This window comes from Ranitomeya variabilis, chromosome 5 (genome assembly GCF_051348905.1).
Source record: "Ranitomeya variabilis isolate aRanVar5 chromosome 5, aRanVar5.hap1, whole genome shotgun sequence".
In the NCBI taxonomy this organism is placed as follows: domain Eukaryota; kingdom Metazoa; phylum Chordata; class Amphibia; order Anura; family Dendrobatidae; genus Ranitomeya; species Ranitomeya variabilis.
Genome location: NC_135236.1, coordinates 468,332,039 through 468,346,728, shown reverse-complemented (window position 1 = coordinate 468,346,728; position 14,690 = coordinate 468,332,039). Strand labels below are relative to the sequence as shown.

General features: G+C 46.8%; 1 protein-coding gene across 2 annotated transcripts in view; it reads left to right on the top strand.

The window, feature by feature from the left end:
* The first annotated feature begins 7,093 nt into the window (after positions 1-7,093).
* The window catches only part of LRRIQ1 (leucine rich repeats and IQ motif containing 1), a 229,282-nt gene continuing 221,685 nt past the window's right edge, over positions 7,094-14,690 (top strand). Inside the window, exons 1-2 of one of the 2 annotated variants that reach the window (XM_077265459.1) lie at positions 7,094-7,334; positions 13,744-13,831. In XM_077265459.1, the coding sequence (XP_077121574.1) occupies positions 7,212-7,334; positions 13,744-13,831 (211 nt within the window). In that variant the 5' untranslated portion in view covers positions 7,094-7,211. Of the gene's footprint in view, positions 7,335-13,701; positions 13,832-14,690 lie in introns of both variants that reach the window. The other variant, XM_077265458.1, reaches the window with a different exon arrangement.

The following is a 14,690-nucleotide window of genomic DNA, read 5'->3' as shown; positions in this document are numbered from 1 at the left end:
GAAGTCAGGGAACAGAACCGAGTCATACACAGCAAGGCACAAAAGCACAGAGGCACAAAGTTTACGGAAGAGTAAACCTGGGTCAGCAACCACAAGCCAAGTATACAGAAGTATCACCGACACACAATCCAGGAACTGCCAACATTAAATAGCCACCCCAAAACCAAAGAAAGGTGGACTAAAATTAACCCTGACCTGACCAGGATGGAGGCGGCACCATCCTGTCCAAAGTCATGACAGTACCCCCCTCTTAACGGGGAGCAACCGGACCCCCAGGTTTCCCAGGAAACCGGGCATGAAAGGAGAGCACAAGACGATCGTTATGAACTGATTGGGCAGGAACCCAGGATCAGTCCTCAGGACCATACCCCTTAAAGTGCACAAGATACTGGAGGGAATGGCGGACCAACTGGCAATCCATAATGCACTCCACCTCAAACTCCTCCTGATTATCTACCAACACAGGCGGCGAGGTATGCAATGACGCTTCTTCTACAACCCCCAAAGGTTTCAGCAGGGCCCTATGGAAGACATTGGGGATCTTAAAAGATGTTGGAAGACGCAAAGAAAACGCCACTGGGTTAACCACCTCCGTGATCTCATAAGGACCAATAAACTTAGGTCCTAATTTAGCTGAAGGAAGCTTAAGTTTAATATTCCTGGTGGATAGCCACACTTTATCCCCAACTCGAAGGGTGGGTCCTATAGTCCGTTTCCTGTCAGCAAAAAGCTTATACTTCCTCTGATCCTCCCCAATGTTCTTTTGGACCTCCTGCCATAAATTCCCCAACTGCTATACAGCAATATCAGCCCCTGGGCAACCGGATTCCAGGAGAGAAAACTCCCAAAAGTGTGGATTAAACCCATAATTACAGAAGAAAGGGGAGGTACCTGTAGAGTGGTTAACACGGTTATTAAATGCAAATTCTGCTAAAGGCAAGGCGTCAGATTAGTTCTCTTGACTGGAAGTGGAAAGGCAACGCAAAATTTGTTCCAACGACTGACTGGTCCGTTTGGTCTGACCACTGGTCTCCGGATGGTAAGCAGATGAAAAGGACAACTGAATACCCATCCTTTTACAGAACGCCCTCCAGAACATGGACACAAACTGCACACCACGGTCAGACACCACATTCAAGGGCATACAATGCAAACGAATAACATGTTGAACGAACAACCTAGACAAGGTCTCAGCAGAGGGTAGAGCCACTAAGGGTACAAAGTGTGCTTGTTTCATAAACCTGTCCACCACCACCCAGATTACAGTATTACCTTTGGAAGGAGGAAGATGTGTCCATGGTCTATCAGGAACTGGCAATGGCACCAATTCCCGGCCGGCTGACCATGAGAGCTCTTAGCGTGGGCACATACTTCACAGGCAGACACAAACTTCCCCACATCAGATGTAAGTGAGGCCCACCAAAAACCCCTCGCGATGGCCCCACAAGTGGCCGAAATCCCCGGATGTCCACTCAGGGCCAAATCATGGAACTCCTGGAGGACTTTCAGTCAAAGTTGAATAGGAACAAACAATTTTCCCACCGACTTGGATGGGGGAGCCCAGGACTGGGCTTCCCGAATCCACCATTCCAAACCTGCAGACACATCAGCCATGACCACCCCGGGTTGAAGAATGGAGGCTGCAGGCTCGGGGGGAGAAACTGGGTCCAGACTTCGAGACAAGGCATCAGTATTCATATTTTTGGATCCTGGACGAAAAGAGATCGAGAATTGGAACCGGGAAAAAAGTGACCATCTGGCTTGCCTGGGGTCAACCTTTTAGCAGACTCAATCAATATACAGCAGATTGTTGTGGTCTGTCATTACAGTAATGGGATGAACTGCCCTCTCCAAAAAATGCCTCCATTCCTCAAAGGCCAACTTAACCGCAAGAAGTTCCAGATTACCCACGTCATAATTTCTCTCCGCCTGGGAGAACTTCTTGGAAAAGAAGGTGCATGGTGGTTCTGTTTATGGGCATTGACTGCTTGGTACACTGCTTATGGGGCACTGAACCCTGGGGCTAAGAATCCTTCTTATAAGTGCTGACTCCTGGGACTCCCTGAGTATGGGCGCTGACTCCTGGGACTGTTTGCATATGGGCTCTGACTCCTGGGACTCTTTGCATACGGACTCACTCCCACTTGTGATTAAATCAGACAAAAAATCGGATTGCATTCGTACCAATTTAATTCTATGGTTCTGTTCTCAATTGCGTTTTTTTTCCTTGCTCCTATCGGATCGCGATTGTACAGGAAAAAAATCACAGCATGCTGAATTTGGATCGCACGCACCCACATAAGTCTATGAGTGAATGTGAAACATCCCACTGCACTCAGATATCATCCGACTACAGTGCGATTCCCACCGATGCAAGCAGCAGAGGAGATGGAGAAATTAAATTCTCTATCTTCTCCGCAATTGTGCTGCTATCCTCTCATGAGAGAGGACCGGAGCACAGAGTACTGACCCTCGGCTCCCGCTCACAGCAGAGCAGGAGCCAAGTGTCGTTAATATTTCGCATCGGATCTGATTTGCTAGTGGGACCCCGATCTATGGACTCTGACTCCTAGAACTTTTTGAGTATAGGTGCTGACTTCTGGGATTCTCTGCATACATGCGCTGACTCCTAGGACTCATTGAGTATGGGCACTGACTCCTGAGAATCTCTGAGTATACAGTAGGTGCTGACTCTTGGGACTCTCTGCTTTAAGCCTCCTTCACACGTCCTGGTGATTCCTGTACAGGAAAAACCAGTACTGGTGAGATCCGTGGCCTGTGTGCCATCCGAATTTTCTCACGGTGCTAGCGGTAATCTCATTGAGGTCACCGCAGTTCATCGTCCAGGCTCGCAGTGAAATGAGCGTGGGAACGCACCTTCAGTGACCAGCGGTACTCTTTATGACGTCACTGCTCGTCACTGAGGCAGCGTTCTCAGCAGCCAAGTGTCTCCTGCTTTTCAGCCTGAATGGTCGCATCATGCCACCGTCCAGTTTGAAAACCAGATGTAGTAGAGATGGATTATAGCATGGGGCAGGAAGGATTAACTTCACGACGGACAAGTGAGGGATATGGTTATTATTTTTGCTTTTTTGCAGGGGTTTGAATGGATTTTTGGCGTAAAGGTGAGTATAACTTTGTTTTTTTATCTTTCATTAAATGTGTAAAATAGGGTGCTGAGTTTTATTTCAAATAAAAGATTTTATTATTGCTGTGTGTTTATTTCCAAACTTACTATGGGGTTAGTAATGGGGGTGTCTTATAGACGCCTTTCCATTACTAACCCCTGGGCTTGATGTCAGCTGACAATACAAAGCTGACATGAACCAAGACCCTATTACCCCACTTACCACTGCCACAGAGCAAGTAGGAAAAGCGAGGCTAAGCTCCAGATTTGGGGCATTTTAAGGGCTGATATTGGTAGCCTAGGATGGAGGGGGCAATATCTCTGGCCCCTTCCCAGGTTATTAATATCAACCCACAGCTGTGTGTTTAGCCTTTGCTGGTTTGAATTTATAGGGGGACCCTATGTCATTTTTTTCTGGGGTCACCCGTAAATTCACCAGTAAATTCACCAGTAAGGCTAAGCAAACAGCTGTGAGCTTTTATTAATATTCTGGGAACTTTTTGGGACATTGTCCGCTTTCCCAGATTAGTAACAACAGCCCCCAGCCAAATGCTTTCTCTCTGCTGGTTAAGAAAATTATTTGCATATGGACGCTGACTCCTTGGACTCTGCTTATGGGGGCTATGTACAAAAAAAGTTGCATTGTATCGTGCTAAAGCATGTCAATGTGAAACATCCGAAATATGAATAGCAATACGGCTTCTGAATACTAGGGAAAAAAATGAGATGCTTTTGCACATTATTTGGCCAAATCATGTCTGCCCATCAACCAACGTCACAGTGGTCTCAAAAAACTGATATTTCATTGACATACTTTAGCATGATAGAGTGCAACCTTTTTTTGTACATTGTGTATGGAGGCAGCTGCTCCAGGTATGCACCTATTCATATTATCTTGGATGTGCCAGTCTTTTGCCATTTGTATGTTAGCTTACTGACAGAGCACTCCGCCCTTCACCATGTGGTGATTTTAACTACAGCAGGTTCCTACCTACCCATAAATGCAGCTTTAGGCCGAGATCACACATGCGAGATATACGGCCGAGTCTCACATGTTAATACCCGGCATTGTCGCCGTCACTCAGGAGCGGAGCGTGCGGCCGTATAGCAATACATGTTGTCGCACGCACCGCTCCTGAGTGATGGCGGCAATGCCAGGTATTAACATGTGAGAATCGGCCGTATATCTCGCATGTGTGATCCCGGCCTTAGTGAGAGAGGTGTCCACATTCACCCAGGAATTCAGCCATCAGCCTAAGAGAGGTATTCATTCACATAGGAACCCATCACTTTTTTTAGACCACCTTGATGTTGGTTGATGGGCAGACATGATTTGGCCAAATAATGTGCAAAGCGCCTCTTTTCTTTCCTAGTATTCAAAAGCCGTATAAATTAACTATTCATATTTCATGTATTTCACATTGACATGCTTTAGCATAATAGAGCGCAACCTTTTTTTGTATATGGAGGTAGCTGCTCCTGGTCAGGGCCGGCGTTAGGGGCAGGCAGACCAGGCAGCTGCCTGGGGCCCCCGCTCCCCCAGCTAGCGGCAAGTCACGCAGCCGCTATGGGGCCCCTGTGAGGCAGGGGGGTCCGCCTGCCACCAGCGCCGACTCCCCCGCCGCATTGAACTATACCGGTGTCTGCTGGTACAGTTCAAAGCAATGATGGAGAGAGCGTCACCTGACGCTCCCTCTCCCATCATTCCCTGCTCTGCCTCTCACACAGCGGGTGTGCGACATCGCGTACTCACTGTGAGCCAGGCAGTGCGGCGGCAGCCGCCGACACAGGAGCAGGGAGCAGCGCGGGCTCGGGGAGAGGTGAGGAGCTTGTGGTTTTTTTGTTTTTTTTTTACTGGACTGTGCAGCCATTCTCGGGAGGAGAGAGGCGGGGAGGGAAGGGGGGATGTGAGCTGTGCTGTATACTACTGTGGGCTCTGCTGTATACTACTGTGGGCTGTGCTGTATACTACTTTGGGCTGTGCTGTATACTGCTGTGGGCTGTGCTGTATACTACTGTGGGCTCTGCTGTATACTACTGTGGGCTGTGCTGTATACTACTGTGGGCAGTGCTGTCTACTACTGTGGGCTGTGCTGTATACTACTGTGGGCTGTGCTGTATACTACTGTGAGCTGTGCTGTATACTACTGTGGGCTGTGCTGTATACTACTGTGGGCAGTGCTGTATACTACTGTGGGCTGTGCTGTATACTACTTTGGGCTGTGCTGTATACTACTGTGGGCAGTGCTGTATACTACTGTGGGCTGTGCTGTATACTACTGTGGGCTGTGCTGTATACTACTGTGAGCAGTGCTGTATACTACTGTGGGCTGTGCTGTATACTACTGTGGGCAGTGCTGTATACTACTGTGGGCTGTGCTGTATACTACTCTGGGCTGTGCTGTATACTACTGTGGGCAGTGCTGTATACTACTGTGGGCTGTGCTGTATACTACTGTGGGCAGTGCTGTATACTACTGTGTGGGCTGTGCTATAAACTACGTGGCTGTTCTATATACTACTATGTGGGCTGTGCTATATACTATGGGGGTATATTATATTCTATGGGGGAGGCTGTGTTATATACTATGTGGCTGTGTTACATATTTGGGGGGTACATTATATTCTATGGAGGGGGCTGCATTATATTCTGTGGGGGGCTTTATTAGATTTTATGAGGGATGATTGCATCATACCCTTTGATGGGGCTACATTATATTCTATGGGGAGGTGGGCTGTATTATATCCTGTTTGGGGCTACATTATATTCTATGGGGGGGGGGCTGTATTATATTTATATTCTATGAGGGGTGATTGCATCATACTCTATGAGGGGGCTACATTATACTATATGGGGGGCTGCATTATATTCTATGGGGAGGTTACATTATACTCTGTGGGGGGGTTACATTATACTCTGGGGTGGCTGCATTATACTCTGTGGGGTGGTGGCTGCATTATACTATATGTGGGCTGAATTATACTGTACCGAGGACTATGGGGAATACATTATACTATATGAAGAACTATGGGGTGCATTATACTATGGGAAGTGAATTGTACTACATGGATGACTATGGCGGTGCATTATACTATATGGAGCACTGTGAGGAGTGTATTATGCTATATGGAGGACTGAGGAGTATATTTTAATATATGGAGGACTATGATGCGTGTATTATACTATATGGAGGACTATGGGAAGTGTATAATACTATATGGAGGACTATGAGGAGTGTATTATACTATATGGAGGACTATGGGGCACATTATATTATATGGAGAACTATGGGGTGTGCATTTTACAATATGGAGAACTATGGTGCACATTATAATATATGGAGGACTATGGGGTGTATTATACTAAACAAGCAAAATGCTGCATATTCATTGGGTGATTGGATTGTTTATGCCGGAATAAAAATCCTTGTTCTCAGCAGCACATCGCCGCTGTAAACTGTAGATGTGCTGCTGATAACATGATACTGTATGGGGATCGGCTAGTGATCTGTTAGTGATCGTTCTGTTCCCATCATTCTTTCTCAGATGGTGGAAAGAGGCCGGGAAACAAGCGTCCAACGACTTCAGTATTGTCGATCACACTCGTTTAGCGGCCTGAGATCAGCGCATGTAAATACAACAGAAATGCTTCTGTGTGATGTGCAATATGTTAGCATTTAGGGCCCCACTTTGCCTAAAATCGGGCCTGCTCCTGGTATGCCCCTATTCACACCTGTCTGGATGTGCCAGTCAGTCTTATTTCTATGCTCATGGATGCGGACTCCTGGGGGCGGACTCCTAACGCTCTGGGTATGGGGGCTAACTCATGGGACCAGTGTGGTCACTGACTCCTGGGGCTCCGAGTACAGGGGCACCTTTTCCCTGAGAAGCTCCTCTTTATTGGGGGACACCCCGGCCGTGCTCCTTCCTGTGTATGGGGGCTCTTCGCTATGGCCACACTACTGACAGAGCGCTTAGCACACGCTCCCACCTGCAAGGGAACCGGCCGCTCACTGGCCCTGACAGTTCGGCCATGACGTCAGCACGGTCCCTCCCTGAACAGTGATCACGTGAGCGGGCTAACATGGAGGATGAGATCGAGCTCGAACTGAGTCGGCTAGTCTTGTCGGAGACTGCGGAGCGCGATTCACCGGAGGAGGACCCCGAGGAAGACTACGGCAGCGTTACAGAATGTGGCGAGGAAGAGGTGAGAATGCGCGGACGGCGGCGGGAGGGAAGGAAGCCGGTTACACCGAGGCAGGAGATTTTGTTTCATCCGTTGCTAGGAGACCGTGGGCCGCACAGCTGCCATGCCTGTCATATGTCAAGTGTTCCACCAATCAGAGGTCAGCTTTCATTCCTCTGCTCTATACAGCGCTGAGCCCTGGTTGTTATGGGGACTACAGCAGTGTAGGTGACTGACCGTGCTGGATCTGCGTCATGTGCAAAAGGCGAGCTGGAAAATGGCGTACATCATTAATAAAGCTGTTTTATTCTTATTTAGGCAGAGCATCATGTTTTATGTGCTTTTTCTTTACGCCTGCGGCTTGTTAATGTATGTGTGTGACCAGGTCCTTCTATCACTTGCTCCCTCCTGTTATCCGTGTGACCATGTCCCTCCATCACATGTGTCCTCCCGCCATCCGTGTGGCTGTGTCCCTCCATCACGTGCGTCCTCCCGCCATCCGTGTGACCATGTCCCTCCATCACATGCGTCCTCCTGTCATCCGTGTGACCATGTCCCTCCATCACATGCGTCCTCCCGCCATCCGTGTGACCATGTCCCTCCACCACGTGCTTCCTCCCGTCATCCGTGTGACAGTGTCTTTCCATCATGTGCTTTCTCCCCTCATCCGTGTGACGGTGTCCCTCCATCACATGTTTCCTCCTGTCATCTGTGTGACCATGTCCCTCCACCACGTGCGTCCTCCCGCCATCTGTGTGGCTGTGTCCCTCCATCACGTGCGTCCTCCCGCCATCCGTGTGGCTGTGTCCCTCCATCACGTGCGTCCTCCCGCCATCCGTGTGGCTGTGTCCCTCCATCACGTGCGTCCTCCCGTCATCCGTGTGACCATGTCCCTCCACCACATGCGTCCTCCCTCCATCCATGTGACCATGTCCCTCCATCACGTGCGTCCTCCCGCCATCTGTGTGACAGTGTCTTTCCATCATGTGCTTCCTCCCCTCATCCGTGTGAGTGTCCCGTCATCCGTGTGAGTGTCCATCCATCACGTGCTTCCTCCCCTCATCCGTGTGAGTGTCCCTCCATCACGTGTGTCCTCCCGTCATCCGTGTGAGTGTCCATCCATCACGTGCTTCCTCCCCTCATCCGTGTGAGTGTCCCTCCATCACGTGCTTCCTCCCGTCATCCGTGTGACCATGTCCCTCCATCACGTGCTTCCTCCCGCCATCCATGTGACCATGTCCCTCCATCACGTGCTTCCTCCTGTCATCCGTGTGACCATGTCCCTCCATCACGTGTGTCCTCCTGTCATCTGTGTGACCATGTCCCTCCATCACATGCGTCCTCCCACCATCAGTGGCTGTTTCCCTCCATCACGTGCTTCCTCCTGCCATCCGTGTGGCTGTTTCCCTCCATCATGTGCTCCCTCCCGTCATCAGTGTGACCGTGTCCCTCTATCACGTGCTTCCTCCCGTCATCCGTGTGACAGTGTCTTTCCATCATGTGCTTCCTCCCGTCATCCGTGTGACAGTGTCCCTCCATCACGTGCTTCCTCCTGCCATCTGTGTGGCTGTTTCCCTCCATCACGTGCTTCCTCCCGTCATCCGTGTGGCTGTGTCCCTCCATCACGTGCTTCCCTGCCATCGTCCGTGTGGCTGTGTCCCTCCATCACGTGCTTCCTCCCATCGTCTGTGTGACCATGTCCATCACGTGCTTCCTCCCACTGTCCGTGTGGCTGTGTCCCTCCATCACATGCTTCCTCCCATCGTCTGTGTGACCATGTCCATCACGTGCTTCCTTCCGTCATCCATGTCCTTCCTTCATGATCGACTCCACCAAACTCTCTAATAACTGCCAGCACAAGTCACACAGAATTACAACTTGTCGTTGATTTTGTTTATAAATTTTTAAGTTTAGGTATTTAAAAATGGTAAACTATAATACACCTAAAAAATCGCCACTAAGGCGACAGTGCCACAATGAGCTTTTGGTGAGTTTCTGATGTTGCAGATTTTCTGCACCCATTAACTCGAACAGGTAACTTTTATCAAAAATACTCAGCTGTAAAAATCATCAAAAAGCTCATTGTGGGAACGTAGCCTAAGGCCGGGTCACACTTAACATATAACAATATGGCCGAAAATCGCACCAGTGTTCTCCGTATGGTCATCCGTGTGTAATCCGTTTGCAATGCGATGATGCGACTTCCTCGCATCTAGTATCCGTATGACATCTGTAAGCAATGTGATTTTTAACATGAGCTTTTACATACAGCAGTTCTGTCATTGACACAATATTTAAAACAAAATATTCTTCAATTTATATAAATATATATACACACTGTATATACCAGTGACACACATATGTATATGTCTTTATATTTCATAGAGAGATTGACAGAATATTAGCCGGTAATTCATATTTCGGCTTCTGTAAAATCACTGCAGGAGCCAAAAGGATAGAATACAAGGTTTACATACAGTAAATAGATGAGGAATAGGTAGATATATAGATATGTGTGTGACCAATACAATTAGTAGTGTGTGTGTTTGTGTGTGTGTGCAAATTAGGGGACATATATTTAATTAATAAATTATTCTTTTTGGGAAAAAATGATGTGGGATCCCGCGCAATTTTCCAACCGGAGAGGGAAAGCCAGCGACTGTGGGCAGATGTTTATAACCTGGGAAGGGGGTAATACCCATGGAGCTTCCCAGGCTATTAATATCAGCTCACAGCTGTATATTTAACCTTTACTGGCTATTAAAATAGGGGGAACCCCCCAGAAATGACATGGGGTCCCCCTATAATTTATAACCAAAAAAGGCTATGCAGACATCTGTGAACTGATATTCATAGTCTAGGAAAGGGCCATGGATTTATGGATAGCCACCCCAGAAATGGCACATCTCTAAGATGCGCCAATTCTGGCACTTTAGCCACTCTCTAAGACACCTATCCATTACTAATCCTGTTGCTGTTACAGGTTAAATAAAGACACAGCCAGAATAAAGTATTTTAATGAAATAAAACACTACACAGTTTCCCATCTTTATTATACTCCTAATTCCTGCGACGCCCTCCTTCTCCTTGAATAAAAATAAAATAATAAAAACAACAATATACCATACCTGTCCGTCATTGTGTCACATGTCGTAATCTATATCTGGGGTATATACAGTTTACAACCAGGACGATGCTAAGATGCGACCGCCCTGGCTGTAAACCACTGGTGCATGAATGAGATGCTGCCGTTGGCAGCATCAGTGACTATCGCTGATATCACTGATATTGACACCTCTCCATTCCTAAGCCATGGACTTGATGTCACCAGACAAAACAAAGGTGACATCAAACCCACAACTATTACCCCACTTGCAACCGCTACAGGGCAAGTGGGAAGAGAGAGACTAAGTGCCGGAATTTCTGGGGCGACTGAGATCTGGTGTTTGTAGCCAGGGGGGCCAATATCCATGGTCCCTTTCTAGGCTATGAATATCAGCCCGCAGATGTCTGCTTAGCCTTTTCTGGTTATTGTTATAGGGGGACCCCATGTCATTTTTTGGGGGTGTTCTCCCTATTTTAAAAGCCCGTAAAGGCTAAATATACAGCAGTGAGCTGATATTAATAGCCTAGGAAGATCCATGGGTGTTACCCTATTCCCAGGCTATAAACATCTGCCCCCAGTCGCTGGCTTTCCCTCTCTGGTTTGGAAAATTGCACAGAAGCCCACACCATTTTTCTTCCCCCAAAAGAATCATTTATTAAATACATGTCCCCTAATTTGCACACGCACGCTACTAATTGTATTGGTCACACACATCTATATATCTATCTACCTAGTCTGCATCTTTTTTACTGTATGTAAACCATGTCTTCCATCTAGTCGGCTCCTGCAGTGATTTTACAGAAGCCGACAAATGAATTACCGGCTATTCTGCTACTTACCGTATCTCTCTATGAAATATAAAGACATATATAAAATATATAATGTGTGTGTCACTGATTATTTTCTCACAGAGCGCTCGTCCATATTCCTCGCTATTGTGAATCCGGCTTAAGGCATTAGCCTGCTGCGAGCAAAGATGATAGAAAGCAATACCAGATCCAGCTTGGTTTTGTTCTTAGGTTGCGCCAGGGAGATTGTGACCCCGCTGCTATAGCTTCTATAGCTTTTACAATGGTGTCATCCCTGTACTGCAGATTACACTCATGACACACTAATGGTGAAAGCGGACATACGGACCATACACTGATAGTAAAAAACGGAAACACAGACTGTACACTGATGACACACTGATGGTGAAACAGATATTACGGGGAACCTCTACCCCCTGCCAACGAGCTGCACCATCCAAAAGCATCACTATACTGATGACACACTGATGGTAAAAACGGACACACAGACCGTACACTGATGACACACTGATGGTAAAACGGACACACGGACCATACGCTGATGACACACTGATGGTAAAACGGACACACGGACCATACGCTGATGACACACTGATGGTAAAACGGACACACGGACCGTACACTGATGACACACTGATGGTAAAACGGACACACGGACCGTACACTGATGACACACTGATGGTAAAACGGACACACGGACCATACGCTGATGACACACTGATGGTAAAACGGACACACGGACCATACGCTGATGACACACTGATGGTAAAACGGACACACGGACCGTACACTGATGACACACTGATGGTAAAACGGACACACGGACCGTACACTGATGACACACTGATGGTAAAACGGACACACGGACCATACGCTGATGATATACTGATGGTAAAATGGAACACGGACCGTACACTCCATAACCTCCTGGCTTTCTGCTCGCTGTACTCCTTCTTGACCACATGAGGCAGCTTTGTCTCTTCAGTATCAGTACACTAATGGCAGTGACGGTGGCCAGGGTCAGGAGTGGACACGTCTCATACCTACTGTGCATCTCCTGCCTCCTCTGATAGACTGCAGCTGCAGACTATTCCTCCATTCTTGAGAAGTACAGGTGCATCTCACAAAATTAGAATATCATCAAAAAGTTAATTTATTTCAGTTCATCAATACAAAAAGTGAAACTCATATATTAGAGTCAATACAACCAGAGCGATCTATTTCAAGAGTTTATTTCTGTTAATGATGATGATTATGGCTTATAGCCAATGAAAACCCAAAAGTCATTATCTCAGTAAATTAGAATACTTTATAACACCAGCTTGAAAATGATTTTAAAATCCAAAATGTTGGCCTACTGAAATGTATGCTCAGTAAATGCACTCAATACTTGGCCGGGGTTCCTTTGGCATCAATTACTGCATCAATGCAGCGTGGCATGGAGGCGATCAGCCTGTGACACTGCTGAGGTGTTATGGAAGCCCAGATTGCTTTGATAGCAGCCTTCAGCTCGTCTGCATTGCTGGGTCTGGTGTCTCTCATCATCCTCTTGACAATATCCCATAGATTCTCCATGGGGTTAAGGTCAGACGAGTTTTCTGGCCAATCAAGCACAGTGATACTGTTGTTTTTAAACCAGGTATTGGTACTTTTGGCAGTGTGTTGGCAAGTCCTGCTAGCGCAGCCGTCTACCAGGACATTTTAGAGCACTTCATGCTTCCCTCTGCCGACAAGCTTTTTGGATATGGAAATTTCATTCCCCAGCAGGACTTGGCACCTGTCCACACTGCCAAAAGTACCAATACCTGGTTTTAAAAACATCAGTATCACTTTGCTTGATTGGCCAGCAAACTCGCCTCACCTTAACCCCATAGAGAATCTGTGGGATATTGTCAAGAGGAAGATGAGAGACACCAGACCCAACAATGCAGACGAGCTGAAGGCTGCTATCACTGCAACCTGGGCTTCCATAACACCTCAGGAGTGCCACAGGCTGATCGCCTCCATGTCACACCACATTGATGCAGTAATTGATGCAAAAGGAGCCCCCGACAAAATATTGAGTGCATTTACTGAACATACATTTCAGTAGGCCAACATTTCAGATTTTAAAATAATTTTTCAAGCTGGTGTTATAAAGTTTACTAATTTACTGAGATATTGACTTTTGGGTTTTCATTGGCTGTAAGCCATAATCATCAACATTAACAGAAATAAACACTTGAAATAGATCACTCTGTTTGTAATGACTCTATAGAATATACGAGTTTCACTTTTTGTATTGAAGAACTGAAATAAATTAACTGTTTGATTATATTCTAATTTTGTGAGAAGCACCTGTAAATTATAAAGTTGCTTTTTGTTAACTGGCATTTTTTTTCAACTTGACCCATAAAGGAACACGGGAATAACCCTTTCATCATGAGGCTGTTTGCTTGTATCTGCAGTCACAGAGTGTTTTTTTTCTTTGCAGCCTGAAGAGGAATTTCCGCAATCTGTTCTTTCATTTCTACAGTTTGTCAAACAAAGAAGTAAAGATGCTGAGAAAGTGATTCTCCAAGACTTGGATTGTACAGACCCCTGGCCAGGCGAATATTTTCTAGGTATTGTCCGGATGACGTGTGTTCCTTTCTTCTCGTAGTCCTGGCTGTAGGCCAGTCACTCACATGTGTGAGGGGTATCTTTCCATGTAAAGTGTGGGGATAATTCCACATATTGGGGTCTATAACTGACACTGTATGAGGGCCATTAGTAACCAGCACTCCTATAGGCCCATGTGGGCACTGAGCCTTTTTAAAAAGACTGTGGTTGGCATGATGGGATTGGCTGTCTCAAAACTGTGATGTCATCATGAGCGCCACATCATTAGGAGGACCTACACTCTGTGTATGTGGCGGGCCACGTTTTAAACAGTGAGTATATTGTCCTATTACCATCTTAGTAGTGGGGTTTCCAAAATATATCAGAATCTCATAATTATTCTTTTTAAAGGGATTATCTGGTCTTAAAGCAGGCATGCTATGTCACTGCATGCTTTTGAATCCTGACATTTCACATACTGCGCGCTGTGAGGTTTCTCCGGCACTGGGAAGGGCGGTCATGGAATTACAAGCATGTCATATGCATACTCCTGGCCACAAGTGTGTTGCGCAAGGCCAGAAACAGTCGAGTCGGAATGTGGCCGGGAATATGCATATCGCCACTGGCACTGGAGAAGCTTCCCTTGCAATCTGAGGATTCACAAGTAGTTTAAGTTCTGCTGCTGCATACCCTACTGACATGACAGTTCCAGTCCTCCATAGAACGTTATGAGCACTAACTGTCCTATCCAGTAATGGGAAAGTCTGTAATCGCTGAAGGCACATTTTACATGAGAACTGAAAATTTTGAGAATGAATGAGAAAGAAGCAGCTCTCTGATAAAATGCATTACATAGCTGCTGATTATTCTTTAAATGAATGA